We start from the raw sequence: 18,427 nt of genomic DNA on the forward strand, positions 1-18,427 counted from the left end.
CTGACAGACAAATGCAGCATTGTTTATCCTAATTGTGCAAAACTGAACTTGCTTAATACAGCAGGGTCATATGGAAGAATCACAGCATATCAGATACAGGCTTTAATTTTTGGGTAGATTTTTTTAAAAATAAATGTTTAATAGCCTTTCATTTGGGCCTCTTTCACCTCAATCATCCACAAGATTCTTCATTAAATTCTTCTCAAAAAGGTTGATCAAGCATGTTGAGATTTTTGCCGTTTATTGTGTTACCCTGTTGACTTAAGAGTATGATTGGAAAGATTGTGAAAGGAAGAGCTGAACATAGCAGGGAAGAACCTGGGTTTCATGCATTCATGCATTATGTGTCTCCGCTGGAGCTGTGGTTGTGGGGACAAATTGGGAAGAACTGTTCGTCTTCATCAAATTCATCTGCTTTGCTCTTTTTGCTTAATTTGCGATATTTGACTTCTTTCTTGTAACGGTGAGCAACATGCTTCATGTATTTCATCATCTTGGAGGTGTTGGCCACCAGCCTGTAGAGCATTTTGTCCATGTTGTGGGTGTATTCATCATTCACTTTGGTAGCAACTGGAAGTGCAGGTGCTTGGACAATTGTCCTACAGGGCTGAGAAAAATGGAAAAACAGGGAGTAATACTTTGCATTGAAAGCAATTTACAAGTTAAATAGTGTTGCCATCTCTTTCACTGACTCTATTATGCCTTTTAAGAGGAATTTGATGTCTGAAATCCCTGTACTCCTGGTCTTAGATTGCTGTCCTGGATTTGACCCTGTGGCATAAAAAACAACATCTCCTACTCCTTCCCTTTGGCTTTATGGTAGTACAGTGGTACCTCTGGTTACGTACTTAATTCGTTCCAGAGGTCCATTCTTAACCTGAAACTGTTCTTAACCTGAAGCACCACTTTAGCTAATGGGGCCTCCCACTGCTGCTACAGCGCCGGAGCATGATTTCTGTTCTTAGCCTGAAGCAAAGTTCTTAACCTGAAGTAATATTTCTGGGTTAGCGGAGTCTGTAACCTGAAGCGTATGTAACCCGAGGTACCACTGTATGCTCATTGGTCTTCTATCTGCTGTTCTGTGAAAGCTGAGCTTATTAGATAGCGAGATCACTTGATTCTTTAACATATAAGTAGGTATAAGTAGGTAAAAGTATAAATTAGGCACATATTTAGCCAGTTCACTGTAGAGTCCCAGGTGGTTCAGTTGTTCAAAATTTAGTTTTTTGTGTACAAAGTACACATTGGGCATATCTACACACCAGACTATACATGGTTTTGTCCTTGCAAAGAATTAGTGAAATCACAGTTCTGAGAGTGCTAAGGATCTCTCACAGAATTGTCAGCTCATACTACAACTTCCAGGGTTCTGTAGAGGAAATTGATGTTAAATAAAACCAGTAGATTTATAGTGTGGCTGTGCTCACCTTGTCCTGACACGTGTTACTTAGAAAGTACTTCTGACTGGGATCAGCATTAAGACTCATGGTTTGTTTTTTTACATATATTTTTCTATTAAATTGGAATCTGAGTTAAAGGTCAGAAATTAAAGCTAGGGAGCCAGACAATGTGCTAATTGAGAATATCTTACCATTGTGGGTTTCGCCAGTGTCAATTTCAGTTTCAGTTTGGTAAACAGGTAGTGGACAGCTAAACCACACACTATGAGGAATGCTACTTTACAACCAGCATACACAACTTCTAGAGACTCTTTGGATAGTCCTAAGCCAGTAAAACAATGGCATACTTGACACATTGAATCACGAAAACAGTTAGATTGCTGTTTAGTCGCCAGTAGTTCCAGATCCTGTGGAGTCATTTCCCAAGCAACTCTTGTCCAAGCTGGTCGTTCACAAAAGCCAATAACATCTTGAAACAATAAGACTGTCCAAAGGAGAGAAACCTGACAAGGACCTTGAGAAAACATTCTGTGAAATTTTCAGCAAGAAATGTCTTCTGCTAATTGATGTTCCCTGTGTAGGAATAGTAGCAAATAACTGTTTAAGTTCATATTCATTGTCTAAAAAAAGATTTAAATAAATCAAATAAATCCTTCCATCATGACCAAGCTCTCAGCCTGAGCACTGGAGAGATTTGAATGTAGGCAATATAATCAACCCATCAGCTGGGGAAGGGTTCTGTGATGTCATAAAGGGGGATCCTGATCTTTATACATGAAAGCTTCTATGATGTCATTATGATTGCAAGATTTTTCTCAGTAGCACTTTTCTCAGTGCAAAGTATGGAGAGTTTATAAAACTGGGAATTTTCAAAAGCTTACTTTATATTTGTCAGATAATTCAGGGGGACATGGGTGGCGCTGTGGTCTGAGCCTCTTGGGCTTGCTGATTGGAAGGTTGGCAGTTTGAATGTGTGTGATGGAGTGAGCTCCCACTGCTCTGTCCCAGCTTCTGCCAACCTAGAAGTTCGAAAGTAGATAAATAGGTATTGCTGTGGCAGGAAGGGAAATGGCGTTTCCATGCACTCTGGCACTCATCATGGTGTTCTGTTGCACCACATGACCCGGAAAGGTGTCTGTGGACAAACAGCAGCTCCCTTGGCCTGAAAAGCAAGATGAGCGCCACACCCCATAATCACCTTTGACTGGACTTAACCGTCCAGGGGTCCTTTACCTTTTACCTTTACATAATATAATAGTACAGTTGGCTTATGAATTCTGGAGGATGTATGCAATTGCAAGGTGAAGGGATACTACATAGTCATTTGGATGAGTCTTATTACCTGTATACCTGAAGGAGCGTCTCCACCCCCATTGTTCAGCCCGGACACTGAGATCTAGCGCTGAGGGCCTTCTGGCGGTTCCCTCATTGCGAGAAGTGAGGCTACAGGGAACCAGACAGAAGGCCTTCTCGGTAGTGGTGCCCGCCCTGTGGAACGCCCTCCCATCAGATGTCAAAGAGATAAATAATTACCTGACATTCAGAAGACATCTTAAGGCAGCCCTGTTCAGGGAAGTTTTTAATATGTAATGCTGTACTGTTTTTAACACTGATTGGGAGCCGCCCAGAGTGGCTGGGGAAACTCAGCCAGATGGGCGGGGTATAAATAATAAATTATTATTATTATTATTATTATTATTATTATTATTACTACTCCTGAATGAGATCCAACATAGCAAGGTAGCTTCTCCTTCCTTTCCTCCCTTCACCTTGGGAATCACTGCACACCCTGAAAATCTGTTCCACAGGGCTGGGGAACACTCTAGAGCAGTGGTGGCGAACCTATGGCACGCGTGCCAGAGGGGGCACTCAGAGCCCTCTCTGTGAGCAAGCGTGTCGTCCCCCAAGCAGGGCCGTAGCTAGGAGGTAAAACTGGCACTCCAGCACTACAGGAGACTTCTGGCCGCTTCCAGTATGGTCCCAGCACTGCTAGGGCACTGTTTTCACCCTCAGGGCTGCCCAGGGGTGTGGGGGGGGGAGGGCTTGTGCCAGGAAACTGCCACTCCATCCAAAGCCTGCACCACCGCTACTCAAGCCCATCTGCCATCGCAACCAAACCTGACGGCCGCCTCTGAGCTGGTTCCGCCTCCCCACCATCATGCTCGGTTGCGCCCAACCTGCCTTCCTGCTCTGCTCTCGGGCGCATTTAGAGCTGTGGTAACCCTGGCAAGCAGCTGAGCAGGTGTTGACTTTTGATGTGCCAGGGCCTCCCTCCAGTCTGTTGTTCCTAGTCGGAAGTAAGCCGCCTTGAGTTCAGCAAGGTTAGACAAATTATCAGCATGCATACAACAGCAAAAATCACATTAATTGTTCAAAAGCATGCGAAATGCAAACCTTTACCTTTCAAGAAAAAAGTTGTTTGTATCATTGTAACTCTGTTATTATGTTTTTCATTTAAGACAAAAGATGTTAATGTATGAGTTGTTTTTTCTAAACTAAAACCTCAGTATTCAGGTTAAATTGCCGAGTTGGCACTTTGCGATAAATAAGTGGGTTTTGGGTTGCAGTTTGGGCACCTCAGTCTCTAAAAGGTTCGCCATCCCTGCTCTAGAGCAAATTATGGGGGCATTTGAGGGGCTATAGGGGGAAGAAGAGAAACTAGAAGTCTCGTTGTACAAGCTGGTTTTTGTTACACAACATATTAGAAGTCAGTCAATGCAGTAACATAGAAGCATTTAAAAATAGTATTAGACAAGGCATCTCATACTCCTGATAACCAAAAAGCATGGCCTAGAATGAAAATTTATTAAAAGTTGTTCATTTTTTCTGCACGGTTATAGACTTATCTCAGTTTTGTTAAGTGTTAAATAATTAGTGTACTGGATTTTGAAGCAAAATGAGATTGTTTTACTAATCAATATTACAGAAAATTGACTTTATTTAAATTCTACTCTTATCAATGCCTTTAAAAATTCAAGATTATGCAAATATAAACTAAGACTCCACAGTGAATGGTAGAGAGACCCTGGCTGAATTCAGCTGTAAACCAAGATACAAATGACCCTTGTGCCCTCCATGTAGCAACAGTACTTTGCTCATCACAAGTGAGAATAGTTTCTGAGGAAGTTGGAATATGAAGCTGAATTCAAAGCATGGCTTTATATCTTGGTTTGGTCCAAAGCAATTAACCAAAGTTTCCCAGTTCAGACATAACAGGAAATTATCCTTAACAGAGGATTTCCTGGTTTGTTCACCGGAGCACATGGACAGAGGAGTGAAGCATACTGGGGGACTTGCATGCGGGGGCCAAGACTCATTCACATGATGGCTTATTGAGCTAATTATGATCATCTGAAAGTGGCCACGCTGTAACTGTGTGTGTTTCAGTGCTCTGTACATCCTGGGGGTACTTATAGGAAGAGAGTTGAAGGGTGTCCAGGACTCATAATCTAAGGCCTCCTTTGCCTAGTTTCTCTTTGGTGTGTCTTGTCTTGCCCATTCATTTCCATAGGAAGCCAGAGGTTACAAAGTATGTATTTATACTGAATAGTAGAGATACAACAACATCACAACTCACAAAAGGGCATTCAGTTCCCATTTCAGATTGAACCGAAGACCTAGTTGGGGTGGGGAACCTCAGGGCCACGGGTCTAACGCCATCCTCCAGGTCTGTCTGGCTGGCTCTTGGAACGCTCTCCAGACCACACCCCCTCCCTTGCCAACAGTCTAGGCAGGTAAAAGGCATTATCACCTCCACCAGTAGGCCTAATCCACCACTTGCCCCTTGAGTGCATTGAACTGTGATATTGCATCTTACCTGCCTGGATGGAGAGATAAGTATGTGGAAACCTCTAGATTTGAAAAGGCTTGAATGTAGCCTGTTTTATAAAGGCAAAAGTCACACATGTTGCTTCACCCCGGTTTTGCTTCTGGCCATGTCTCATGGGTATGCAGCTCACAGAAGGTTGTCCCTGGGGCATGTGGCCCTCCCAGTGGAAAAGGTCACCCGCCCCAACTCAGAGGGAAGTCCGTAGGAGAAAGGAAGAATAGCTGTCCTGTAGTGCATCATTAGCCCCTGCCAAGATAGCCAGGTGATGCTTTTGACTCCAGCAGTTGGGGGATTATAAAAAGGGACTGTTTTTTGGCATGAAAACCATGAAACAAATACATCTTTATCTTGAATGCTGTTGTGTCCTCAAATTTTCTGTTACTAAAGGGAATGTGCTAAACTTTGACACTATGTAATATTTATTATTTATTTATTCATTCATATTTATATACTGCTTGATTGTAGAAAACCTCAGCGTCTCACATTATATGAGCACTATGGTAAGAGACTGGTAATTGATAACCTATAGGTACCGTATTTTTCGCCCCATAAGACGCACCGGCCCATAAGACGCACCTAGATTTTAGGGGGGGAAATAAAGGAAAAAAAATTTATTTCCCCCCCAGGTGCGCTGCGCTAATCCAGAAGCTTGGGGCAAGCTGAGCTCAGCGCGCCCCAAGCTTCTGCGTGCCGGCAAGCAGTCCGCTGCCGCCCCAAGCCTCCCGCACCCGGCAGGAGGTCCCGCTGGGTGCGCAAGGCTTGGGGCGGCAGCGGACTGCTTGCGCGCACCTAGAAGCTTGGGGCGTGCTGAGCTCAGCACGCCCCAAGCTTCTGCATGCCGGCAAGCAGTCCGCTGCCGCCCCAAGCCTCCCGCACCCGGCAGGAGGTCCCGCCGGGTGCGCGAGGCTTGGGGCGGCAGCGGACTGCTTGCGCGCACCGAGAAGCTTGGGGCGGGCTGAGCTCAGCTGGCCCCAAGCTTCTCGGTGCGCGCAAGCAGTCCGCTGCCGCCCCAAGCCTCGCGCACCCGGTGGGACCTCCTGCCGGGTGCGCGAGGCTTGCAGACACTCGCCCGAAGCACCACTGTATATAAAAACATAATAAAACTTTAAACCTTAAAAAGCTTCCCTATACAGGCTGCCTTTAGGTGTTTTCTAAAGGTTATAGTGTTACTCATCTCCTTGACTTCTGATGGGAGGACGTTCCACAGGGCAGGCACCACTACTGAGAAGCTCCTCTGGCCGGATCACTTCTCGCAGTGAGGGAACTGCCAGAAGCCCCTTGGTGTGTGACAGGGCTCTCTGGCACTGCTTGCAACACCTGGGAAAATGGATCCTCTCCCCCCTCCAACCCCCATGTGCAGTGGCTGGCTTTGGCTTAAAGCAGTGCCCTTTGCAATGCCAATATTTGGTGCCCCTAATAGTGCAACCGTGTATATGCCTGCTCAGAAGTAAGTCTCTTTTGAATTCAGTGAGACACTTCCTAGGCCAGGAGCTCTGTCTCGCTCACCCCATAGTCAATTTGTTTGTTGGCTTCCACAGTTTCTCCCAGCTTTGCAGGCACCAATACAGCTCTTTGCAAAGGGCACAAGGGAGCCTAGGTATGCCTCTGAGAACGGGAGAAAGGTCAAGGTCAAGAAATTGCTCCATTGTGATGAGGTCCTGAAGCTACCTTGTTAATTATAGTATCATGCCCACCTGAAGACATGACTGAACAGGGGATACCTCAAATCTAAATAGTTAAATTGAGTTGAAAACCAGCTGTGGTCCACACATTTAACAGTGAGGGGAACACAGCAAGGCACATTCACTGGTGAGGATTCCATGTTTAGTTCTTAGCTGAGTCAGGATGATGTTCTACATGGTGTTTGTGGGATACATTTGATTGCATTTACTGTATTTGATTTGGTTTGGTTTGTGTTCTGCGTTGCGTTGGCTTCCCAGGAAGAGTTTGTGTGGATTGGGATGGCATACACACACACTGCAACGATGAGTACTCTTCTATATCATTTCTGTAGGGAGTGTGCATGGCAGCCTCAGTGACTAAAGGGAAGAGATGTTCCTCAACAAGGGCTGCAAAAAGTGTTATTGCTGACTGACCATGCAATGGGTGGCAGGCACAGCTGTTCCAAGGAAAGGGAGGGACGTTGAAGAGGAAACCAAATATATCAGACCAGGTTTTGCTTGGTTGCTGAGGGATATTTTCATGCCCTGATGTCTTACACTGTTCTGTCAGGTGAGTTCAAGCTCACGTAAACTTGAGCCTCTGTCATTGCATCTCTTGTCCACCCTCTACTTTCCTTGGAGTCACCTGCCTGTTTGCCTGCTTTTTAGGTTTCATGCATTATGACCCTTTTTGCCTTTTGTTCCTGAGCAGAGGCTATATCAGGATAGCAATGGAAGGGAAATCCTTTTTGTTTGCTGCTGCCATAGAAATGCTACCTTAGTGGTAAGGCTAGCTATGAAATATATTGAGGAGGGCTGGTATTTAATTGCTAACTTAGTATTTTTGTTACCAGTGAAAAAGGAATCTTCTGACAGACAAATGCAGCATTGTTTATCCTAATTGTGCAAAACTGAACTTGCTTAATACAGCAGGGTCATATGGAAGAATCACAGCATATCAGATACAGGCTTTAATTTTTGGGTAGATTTTTTTAAAAATAAATGTTTAATAGCCTTTCATTTGGGCCTCTTTCACCTCAATCATCCACAAGATTCTTCATTAAATTCTTCTCAAAAAGGTTGATCAAGCATGTTGAGATTTTTGCCGTTTATTGTGTTACCCTGTTGACTTAAGAGTATGATTGGAAAGATTGTGAAAGGAAGAGCTGAACATAGCAGGGAAGAACCTGGGTTTCATGCATTCATGCATTATGTGTCTCCGCTGGAGCTGTGGTTGTGGGGACAAATTGGGAAGAACTGTTCGTCTTCATCAAATTCATCTGCTTTGCTCTTTTTGCTTAATTTGCGATATTTGACTTCTTTCTTGTAACGGTGAGCAACATGCTTCATGTATTTCATCATCTTGGAGGTGTTGGCCACCAGCCTGTAGAGCATTTTGTCCATGTTGTGGGTGTATTCATCATTCACTTTGGTAGCAACTGGAAGTGCAGGTGCTTGGACAATTGTCCTACAGGGCTGAGAAAAATGGAAAAACAGGGAGTAATACTTTGCATTGAAAGCAATTTACAAGTTAAATAGTGTTGCCATCTCTTTCACTGACTCTATTATGCCTTTTAAGAGGAATTTGATGTCTGAAATCCCTGTACTCCTGGTCTTAGATTGCTGTCCTGGATTTGACCCTGTGGCATAAAAAACAACATCTCCTACTCCTTCCCTTTGGCTTTATGGTAGTACAGTGGTACCTCTGGTTACGTACTTAATTCGTTCCAGAGGTCCATTCTTAACCTGAAACTGTTCTTAACCTGAAGCACCACTTTAGCTAATGGGGCCTCCCACTGCTGCTACAGCGCCGGAGCATGATTTCTGTTCTTAGCCTGAAGCAAAGTTCTTAACCTGAAGTAATATTTCTGGGTTAGCGGAGTCTGTAACCTGAAGCGTATGTAACCCGAGGTACCACTGTATGCTCATTGGTCTTCTATCTGCTGTTCTGTGAAAGCTGAGCTTATTAGATAGCGAGATCACTTGATTCTTTAACATATAAGTAGGTATAAGTAGGTAAAAGTATAAATTAGGCACATATTTAGCCAGTTCACTGTAGAGTCCCAGGTGGTTCAGTTGTTCAAAATTTAGTTTTTTGTGTACAAAGTACACATTGGGCATATCTACACACCAGACTATACATGGTTTTGTCCTTGCAAAGAATTAGTGAAATCACAGTTCTGAGAGTGCTAAGGATCTCTCACAGAATTGTCAGCTCATACTACAACTTCCAGGGTTCTGTAGAGGAAATTGATGTTAAATAAAACCAGTAGATTTATAGTGTGGCTGTGCTCACCTTGTCCTGACACGTGTTACTTAGAAAGTACTTCTGACTGGGATCAGCATTAAGACTCATGGTTTGTTTTTTTACATATATTTTTCTATTAAATTGGAATCTGAGTTAAAGGTCAGAAATTAAAGCTAGGGAGCCAGACAATGTGCTAATTGAGAATATCTTACCATTGTGGGTTTCGCCAGTGTCAATTTCAGTTTCAGTTTGGTAAACAGGTAGTGGACAGCTAAACCACACACTATGAGGAATGCTACTTTACAACCAGCATACACAACTTCTAGAGACTCTTTGGATAGTCCTAAGCCAGTAAAACAATGGCATACTTGACACATTGAATCACGAAAACAGTTAGATTGCTGTTTAGTCGCCAGTAGTTCCAGATCCTGTGGAGTCATTTCCCAAGCAACTCTTGTCCAAGCTGGTCGTTCACAAAAGCCAATAACATCTTGAAACAATAAGACTGTCCAAAGGAGAGAAACCTGACAAGGACCTTGAGAAAACATTCTGTGAAATTTTCAGCAAGAAATGTCTTCTGCTAATTGATGTTCCCTGTGTAGGAATAGTAGCAAATAACTGTTTAAGTTCATATTCATTGTCTAAAAAAAGATTTAAATAAATCAAATAAATCCTTCCATCATGACCAAGCTCTCAGCCTGAGCACTGGAGAGATTTGAATGTAGGCAATATAATCAACCCATCAGCTGGGGAAGGGTTCTGTGATGTCATAAAGGGGGATCCTGATCTTTATACATGAAAGCTTCTATGATGTCATTATGATTGCAAGATTTTTCTCAGTAGCACTTTTCTCAGTGCAAAGTATGGAGAGTTTATAAAACTGGGAATTTTCAAAAGCTTACTTTATATTTGTCAGATAATTCAGGGGGACATGGGTGGCGCTGTGGTCTGAGCCTCTTGGGCTTGCTGATTGGAAGGTTGGCAGTTTGAATGTGTGTGATGGAGTGAGCTCCCACTGCTCTGTCCCAGCTTCTGCCAACCTAGAAGTTCGAAAGTAGATAAATAGGTATTGCTGTGGCAGGAAGGGAAATGGCGTTTCCATGCACTCTGGCACTCATCATGGTGTTCTGTTGCACCACATGACCCGGAAAGGTGTCTGTGGACAAACAGCAGCTCCCTTGGCCTGAAAAGCAAGATGAGCGCCACACCCCATAATCACCTTTGACTGGACTTAACCGTCCAGGGGTCCTTTACCTTTTACCTTTACATAATATAATAGTACAGTTGGCTTATGAATTCTGGAGGATGTATGCAATTGCAAGGTGAAGGGATACTACATAGTCATTTGGATGAGTCTTATTACCTGTATACCTGAAGGAGCGTCTCCACCCCCATTGTTCAGCCCGGACACTGAGATCTAGCGCTGAGGGCCTTCTGGCGGTTCCCTCATTGCGAGAAGTGAGGCTACAGGGAACCAGACAGAAGGCCTTCTCGGTAGTGGTGCCCGCCCTGTGGAACGCCCTCCCATCAGATGTCAAAGAGATAAATAATTACCTGACATTCAGAAGACATCTTAAGGCAGCCCTGTTCAGGGAAGTTTTTAATATGTAATGCTGTACTGTTTTTAACACTGATTGGGAGCCGCCCAGAGTGGCTGGGGAAACTCAGCCAGATGGGCGGGGTATAAATAATAATATTATTATTATTATTATTATTATTATTATTATTATTATTATTATTATTATTATTATTACTACTCCTGAATGAGATCCAACATAGCAAGGTAGCTTCTCCTTCCTTTCCTCCCTTCACCTTGGGAATCACTGCACACCCTGAAAATCTGTTCCACAGGGCTGGGGAACACTCTAGAGCAGTGGTGGCGAACCTATGGCACGCGTGCCAGAGGGGGCACTCAGAGCCCTCTCTGTGAGCAAGCGTGTCGTCCCCCAAGCAGGGCCGTAGCTAGGAGGTAAAACTGGCACTCCAGCACTACAGGAGACTTCTGGCCGCTTCCAGTATGGTCCCAGCACTGCTAGGGCACTGTTTTCACCCTCAGGGCTGCCCAGGGGTGTGGGGGGGGGAGGGCTTGTGCCAGGAAACTGCCACTCCATCCAAAGCCTGCACCACCGCTACTCAAGCCCATCTGCCATCGCAACCAAACCTGACGGCCGCCTCTGAGCTGGTTCCGCCTCCCCACCATCATGCTCGGTTGCGCCCAACCTGCCTTCCTGCTCTGCTCTCGGGCGCATTTAGAGCTGTGGTAACCCTGGCAAGCAGCTGAGCAGGTGTTGACTTTTGATGTGCCAGGGCCTCCCTCCAGTCTGTTGTTCCTAGTCGGAAGTAAGCCGCCTTGAGTTCAGCAAGGTTAGACAAATTATCAGCATGCATACAACAGCAAAAATCACATTAATTGTTCAAAAGCATGCGAAATGCAAACCTTTACCTTTCAAGAAAAAAGTTGTTTGTATCATTGTAACTCTGTTATTATGTTTTTCATTTAAGACAAAAGATGTTAATGTATGAGTTGTTTTTTCTAAACTAAAACCTCAGTATTCAGGTTAAATTGCCGAGTTGGCACTTTGCGATAAATAAGTGGGTTTTGGGTTGCAGTTTGGGCACCTCAGTCTCTAAAAGGTTCGCCATCCCTGCTCTAGAGCAAATTATGGGGGCATTTGAGGGGCTATAGGGGGAAGAAGAGAAACTAGAAGTCTCGTTGTACAAGCTGGTTTTTGTTACACAACATATTAGAAGTCAGTCAATGCAGTAACATAGAAGCATTTAAAAATAGTATTAGACAAGGCATCTCATACTCCTGATAACCAAAAAGCATGGCCTAGAATGAAAATTTATTAAAAGTTGTTCATTTTTTCTGCACGGTTATAGACTTATCTCAGTTTTGTTAAGTGTTAAATAATTAGTGTACTGGATTTTGAAGCAAAATGAGATTGTTTTACTAATCAATATTACAGAAAATTGACTTTATTTAAATTCTACTCTTATCAATGCCTTTAAAAATTCAAGATTATGCAAATATAAACTAAGACTCCACAGTGAATGGTAGAGAGACCCTGGCTGAATTCAGCTGTAAACCAAGATACAAATGACCCTTGTGCCCCCCATGTAGCAACAGTACTTTGCTCATCACAAGTGAGAATAGTTTCTGAGGAAGTTGGAATATGAAGCTGAATTCAAAGCATGGCTTTATATCTTGGTTTGGTCCAAAGCAATTAACCAAAGTTTCCCAGTTCAGACATAACAGGAAATTATCCTTAACAGAGGATTTCCTGGTTTGTTCACCGGAGCACATGGACAGAGGAGTGAAGCATACTGGGGGACTTGCATGCGGGGGCCAAGACTCATTCACATGATGGCTTATTGAGCTAATTATGATCATCTGAAAGTGGCCACGCTGTAACTGTGTGTGTTTCAGTGCTCTGTACATCCTGGGGGTACTTATAGGAAGAGAGTTGAAGGGTGTCCAGGACTCATAATCTAAGGCCTCCTTTGCCTAGTTTCTCTTTGGTGTGTCTTGTCTTGCCCATTCATTTCCATAGGAAGCCAGAGGTTACAAAGTATGTATTTATACTGAATAGTAGAGATACAACAACATCACAACTCACAAAAGGGCATTCAGTTCCCATTTCAGATTGAACCGAAGACCTAGTTGGGGTGGGGAACCTCAGGGCCACGGGTCTAACGCCATCCTCCAGGTCTGTCTGGCTGGCTCTTGGAACGCTCTCCAGACCACACCCCCTCCCTTGCCAACAGTCTAGGCAGGTAAAAGGCATTATCACCTCCACCAGTAGGCCTAATCCACCACTTGCCCCTTGAGTGCATTGAACTGTGATATTGCATCTTACCTGCCTGGATGGAGAGATAAGTATGTGGAAACCTCTAGATTTGAAAAGGCTTGAATGTAGCCTGTTTTATAAAGGCAAAAGTCACACATGTTGCTTCACCCCGGTTTTGCTTCTGGCCATGTCTCATGGGTATGCAGCTCACAGAAGGTTGTCCCTGGGGCATGTGGCCCTCCCAGTGGAAAAGGTCACCCGCCCCAACTCAGAGGGAAGTCCGTAGGAGAAAGGAAGAATAGCTGTCCTGTAGTGCATCATTAGCCCCTGCCAAGATAGCCAGGTGATGCTTTTGACTCCAGCAGTTGGGGGATTATAAAAAGGGACTGTTTTTTGGCATGAAAACCATGAAACAAATACATCTTTATCTTGAATGCTGTTGTGTCCTCAAATTTTCTGTTACTAAAGGGAATGTGCTAAACTTTGACACTATGTAATATTTATTATTTATTTATTCATTCATATTTATATACTGCTTGATTGTAGAAAACCTCAGCGTCTCACATTATATGAGCACTATGGTAAGAGACTGGTAATTGATAACCTATAGGTACCGTATTTTTCGCCCCATAAGACGCACCGGCCCATAAGACGCACCTAGATTTTAGGGGGGGAAATAAAGGAAAAAAAAATTATTTCCCCCCCAGGTGCGCTGCGCTAATCCAGAAGCTTGGGGCAAGCTGAGCTCAGCGCGCCCCAAGCTTCTGCGTGCCGGCAAGCAGTCCGCTGCCGCCCCAAGCCTCCCGCACCCGGCAGGAGGTCCCGCTGGGTGCGCAAGGCTTGGGGCGGCAGCGGACTGCTTGCGCGCACCTAGAAGCTTGGGGCGTGCTGAGCTCAGCACGCCCCAAGCTTCTGCATGCCGGCAAGCAGTCCGCTGCCGCCCCAAGCCTCCCGCACCCGGCAGGAGGTCCCGCCGGGTGCGCGAGGCTTGGGGCGGCAGCGGACTGCTTGCGCGCACCGAGAAGCTTGGGGCGGGCTGAGCTCAGCTGGCCCCAAGCTTCTCGGTGCGCGCAAGCAGTCCGCTGCCGCCCCAAGCCTCGCGCACCCGGTGGGACCTCCTGCCGGGTGCGCGAGGCTTGCAGACACTCGCCCGAAGCACCACTGTATATAAAAACATAATAAAACTTTAAACCTTAAAAAGCTTCCCTATACAGGCTGCCTTTAGGTGTTTTCTAAAGGTTATAGTGTTACTCATCTCCTTGACTTCTGATGGGAGGACGTTCCACAGGGCAGGCACCACTACTGAGAAGCTCCTCTGGCCGGATCACTTCTCGCAGTGAGGGAACTGCCAGAAGCCCCTTGGTGTGTGACAGGGCTCTCTGGCACTGCTTGCAACACCTGGGAAAATGGATCCTCTCCCCCCTCCAACCCCCATGTGCAGTGGCTGGCTTTGGCTTAAAGCAGTGCCCTTTGCAATGCCAATATTTGGTGCCCCTAATAGTGCAACCGTGTATATGCCTGCTCAGAAGTAAGTCTCTTTTGAATTCAGTGAGACACTTCCTAGGCCAGGAGCTCTGTCTCGCTCACCCCATAGTCAATTTGTTTGTTGGCTTCCACAGTTTCTCCCAGCTTTGCAGGCACCAATACAGCTCTTTGCAAAGGGCACAAGGGAGCCTAGGTATGCCTCTGAGAACGGGAGAAAGGTCAAGGTCAAGAAATTGCTCCATTGTGATGAGGTCCTGAAGCTACCTTGTTAATTATAGTATCATGCCCACCTGAAGACATGACTGAACAGGGGATACCTCAAATCTAAATAGTTAAATTGAGTTGAAAACCAGCTGTGGTCCACACATTTAACAGTGAGGGGAACACAGCAAGGCACATTCACTGGTGAGGATTCCATGTTTAGTTCTTAGCTGAGTCAGGATGATGTTCTACATGGTGTTTGTGGGATACATTTGATTGCATTTACTGTATTTGATTTGGTTTGGTTTGTGTTCTGCGTTGCGTTGGCTTCCCAGGAAGAGTTTGTGTGGATTGGGATGGCATACACACACACTGCAACGATGAGTACTCTTCTATATCATTTCTGTAGGGAGTGTGCATGGCAGCCTCAGTGACTAAAGGGAAGAGATGTTCCTCAACAAGGGCTGCAAAAAGTGTTATTGCTGACTGACCATGCAATGGGTGGCAGGCACAGCTGTTCCAAGGAAAGGGAGGGACGTTGAAGAGGAAACCAAATATATCAGACCAGGTTTTGCTTGGTTGCTGAGGGATATTTTCATGCCCTGATGTCTTACACTGTTCTGTCAGGTGAGTTCAAGCTCACGTAAACTTGAGCCTCTGTCATTGCATCTCTTGTCCACCCTCTACTTTCCTTGGAGTCACCTGCCTGTTTGCCTGCTTTTTAGGTTTCATGCATTATGACCCTTTTTGCCTTTTGTTCCTGAGCAGAGGCTATATCAGGATAGCAATGGAAGGGAAATCCTTTTTGTTTGCTGCTGCCATAGAAATGCTACCTTAGTGGTAAGGCTAGCTATGAAATATATTGAGGAGGGCTGGTATTTAATTGCTAACTTAGTATTTTTGTTACCAGTGAAAAAGGAATCTTCTGACAGACAAATGCAGCATTGTTTATCCTAATTGTGCAAAACTGAACTTGCTTAATACAGCAGGGTCATATGGAAGAATCACAGCATATCAGATACAGGCTTTAATTTTTGGGTAGATTTTTTTAAAAATAAATGTTTAATAGCCTTTCATTTGGGCCTCTTTCACCTCAATCATCCACAAGATTCTTCATTAAATTCTTCTCAAAAAGGTTGATCAAGCATGTTGAGATTTTTGCCGTTTATTGTGTTACCCTGTTGACTTAAGAGTATGATTGGAAAGATTGTGAAAGGAAGAGCTGAACATAGCAGGGAAGAACCTGGGTTTCATGCATTCATGCATTATGTGTCTCCGCTGGAGCTGTGGTTGTGGGGACAAATTGGGAAGAACTGTTCGTCTTCATCAAATTCATCTGCTTTGCTCTTTTTGCTTAATTTGCGATATTTGACTTCTTTCTTGTAACGGTGAGCAACATGCTTCATGTATTTCATCATCTTGGAGGTGTTGGCCACCAGCCTGTAGAGCATTTTGTCCATGTTGTGGGTGTATTCATCATTCACTTTGGTAGCAACTGGAAGTGCAGGTGCTTGGACAATTGTCCTACAGGGCTGAGAAAAATGGAAAAACAGGGAGTAATACTTTGCATTGAAAGCAATTTACAAGTTAAATAGTGTTGCCATCTCTTTCACTGACTCTATTATGCCTTTTAAGAGGAATTTGATGTCTGAAATCCCTGTACTCCTGGTCTTAGATTGCTGTCCTGGATTTGACCCTGTGGCATAAAAAACAACATCTCCTACTCCTTCCCTTTGGCTTTATGGTAGTACAGTGGTACCTCTGGTTACGTACTTAATTCGTTCCAGAGGTCCATTCTTAACCTGAAACTGTTCTTAACCTGAAGCACCACTTTAGCTAATGGGGCCTCCCACTGCTGCTACAGCGCCGGAGCATGATTTCTGTTCTTAGCCTGAAGCAAAGTTCTTAACCTGAAGTAATATTTCTGGGTTAGCGGAGTCTGTAACCTGAAGCGTATGTAACCCGAGGTACCACTGTATGCTCATTGGTCTTCTATCTGCTGTTCTGTGAAAGCTGAGCTTATTAGATAGCGAGATCACTTGATTCTTTAACATATAAGTAGGTATAAGTAGGTAAAAGTATAAATTAGGCACATATTTAGCCAGTTCACTGTAGAGTCCCAGGTGGTTCAGTTGTTCAAAATTTAGTTTTTTGTGTACAAAGTACACATTGGGCATATCTACACACCAGACTATACATGGTTTTGTCCTTGCAAAGAATTAGTGAAATCACAGTTCTGAGAGTGCTAAGGATCTCTCACAGAATTGTCAGCTCATACTACAACTTCCAGGGTTCTGTAGAGGAAATTGATGTTAAATAAAACCAGTAGATTTATAGTGTGGCTGTGCTCACCTTGTCCTGACACGTGTTACTTAGAAAGTACTTCTGACTGGGATCAGCATTAAGACTCATGGTTTGTTTTTTTACATATATTTTTCTATTAAATTGGAATCTGAGTTAAAGGTCAGAAATTAAAGCTAGGGAGCCAGACAATGTGCTAATTGAGAATATCTTACCATTGTGGGTTTCGCCAGTGTCAATTTCAGTTTCAGTTTGGTAAACAGGTAGTGGACAGCTAAACCACACACTATGAGGAATGCTACTTTACAACCAGCATACACAACTTCTAGAGACTCTTTGGATAGTCCTAAGCCAGTAAAACAATGGCATACTTGACACATTGAATCACGAAAACAGTTAGATTGCTGTTTAGTCGCCAGTAGTTCCAGATCCTGTGGAGTCATTTCCCAAGCAACTCTTGTCCAAGCTGGTCGTTCACAAAAGCCAATAACATCTTGAAACAATAAGACTGTCCAAAGGAGAGAAACCTGACAAGGACCTTGAGAAAACATTCTGTGAAATTTTCAGCAAGAAATGTCTTCTGCTAATTGATGTTCCCTGTGTAGGAATAGTAGCAAATAACTGTTTAAGTTCATATTCATTGTCTAAAAAAAGATTTAAATAAATCAAATAAATCCTTCCATCATGACCAAGCTCTCAGCCTGAGCACTGGAGAGATTTGAATGTAGGCAATATAATCAACCCATCAGCTGGGGAAGGGTTCTATGATGTCATAAAGGGGGATCCTGATCTTTATACATGAAAGCTTCTATGATGTCATTATGATTGCAAGATTTTTCTCAGTAGCACTTTTCTCAGTGCAAAGTATGGAGAGTTTATAAAACTGGGAATTTTCAAAAGCTTACTTTATATTTGTCAGATAATTCAGGGGGACATGGGTGGCGCTGTGGTCTGAGCCTCTTGGGCTTGCTGATTGGAAGGTTGGCAGTTTGAATGTGTGTGATGGAGTGAGCTCCCACTGCTCTGTCCCAGCTTCTGCCAACCTAGAAGTTCGAAAGTAGATAAATAGGTATTGCTGTGGCAGGAAGGGAAATGGCGTTTCCATGCACTCTGGCACTCATCATGGTGTTCTGTTGCACCACATGACCCGGAAAGGTGTCTGTGGACAAACAGCAGCTCCCTTGGCCTGAAAAGCAAGATGAGCGCCACACCCCATAATCACCTTTGACTGGACTTAACCGTCCAGGGGTCCTTTACCTTTTACCTTTACATAATATAATAGTACAGTTGGCTTATGAATTCTGGAGGATGTATGCAATTGCAAGGTGAAGGGATACTACATAGTCATTTGGATGAGTCTTATTACCTGTATACCTGAAGGAGCGTCTCCACCCCCATTGTTCAGCCCGGACACTGAGATCTAGCGCTGAGGGCCTTCTGGCGGTTCCCTCATTGCGAGAAGTGAGGCTACAGGGAACCAGACAGAAGGCCTTCTCGGTAGTGGCGCCCGC

General features: G+C 44.3%; 4 protein-coding genes across 6 annotated transcripts in view; 1 reads left to right on the forward strand and 3 right to left on the reverse strand.

The window, feature by feature from the left end:
* Nucleotides 1-18,427, forward strand: part of LOC308587853 (ankyrin repeat domain-containing protein 45-like) — a 57,521-nt gene that overhangs the window by 16,918 nt on the left and 22,176 nt on the right. The window lies entirely within an intron of this gene.
* On the reverse strand, nt 341-2,099 carry LOC308587708 (uncharacterized protein; the record flags this gene model as incomplete). The annotated part of the gene is made up of 2 exons (XM_081195470.1): nt 1,592-2,099; nt 341-607 (listed from the first exon to the last, which is right to left on the reverse strand). The coding sequence occupies exons 1-2, from the start codon at nt 1,925-1,927 to the stop codon at nt 341-343; spliced, it is 603 nt and encodes a 200-aa protein (XP_081051596.1). The 5' UTR covers nt 1,928-2,099.
* On the reverse strand, nt 8,100-9,858 carry LOC308588470 (uncharacterized protein; the record flags this gene model as incomplete). Its single annotated transcript, XM_081196852.1, has 2 exons — nt 9,351-9,858; nt 8,100-8,366 (listed from the first exon to the last, which is right to left on the reverse strand). The coding sequence occupies exons 1-2, from the start codon at nt 9,684-9,686 to the stop codon at nt 8,100-8,102; spliced, it is 603 nt and encodes a 200-aa protein (XP_081052978.1). The 5' UTR covers nt 9,687-9,858.
* LOC308587885 (uncharacterized protein) lies at nt 15,881-17,638 on the reverse strand (the record flags this gene model as incomplete). The annotated part of the gene is made up of 2 exons (XM_081195783.1): nt 17,132-17,638; nt 15,881-16,147 (listed from the first exon to the last, which is right to left on the reverse strand). The coding sequence occupies exons 1-2, from the start codon at nt 17,465-17,467 to the stop codon at nt 15,881-15,883; spliced, it is 603 nt and encodes a 200-aa protein (XP_081051909.1). The 5' UTR covers nt 17,468-17,638.

Source organism: Podarcis bocagei, assembly GCF_964188305.1.
Source record: "Podarcis bocagei genome assembly, chromosome: 5".
Classification (NCBI taxonomy): Eukaryota; Metazoa; Chordata; class Lepidosauria; order Squamata; family Lacertidae; genus Podarcis; species Podarcis bocagei.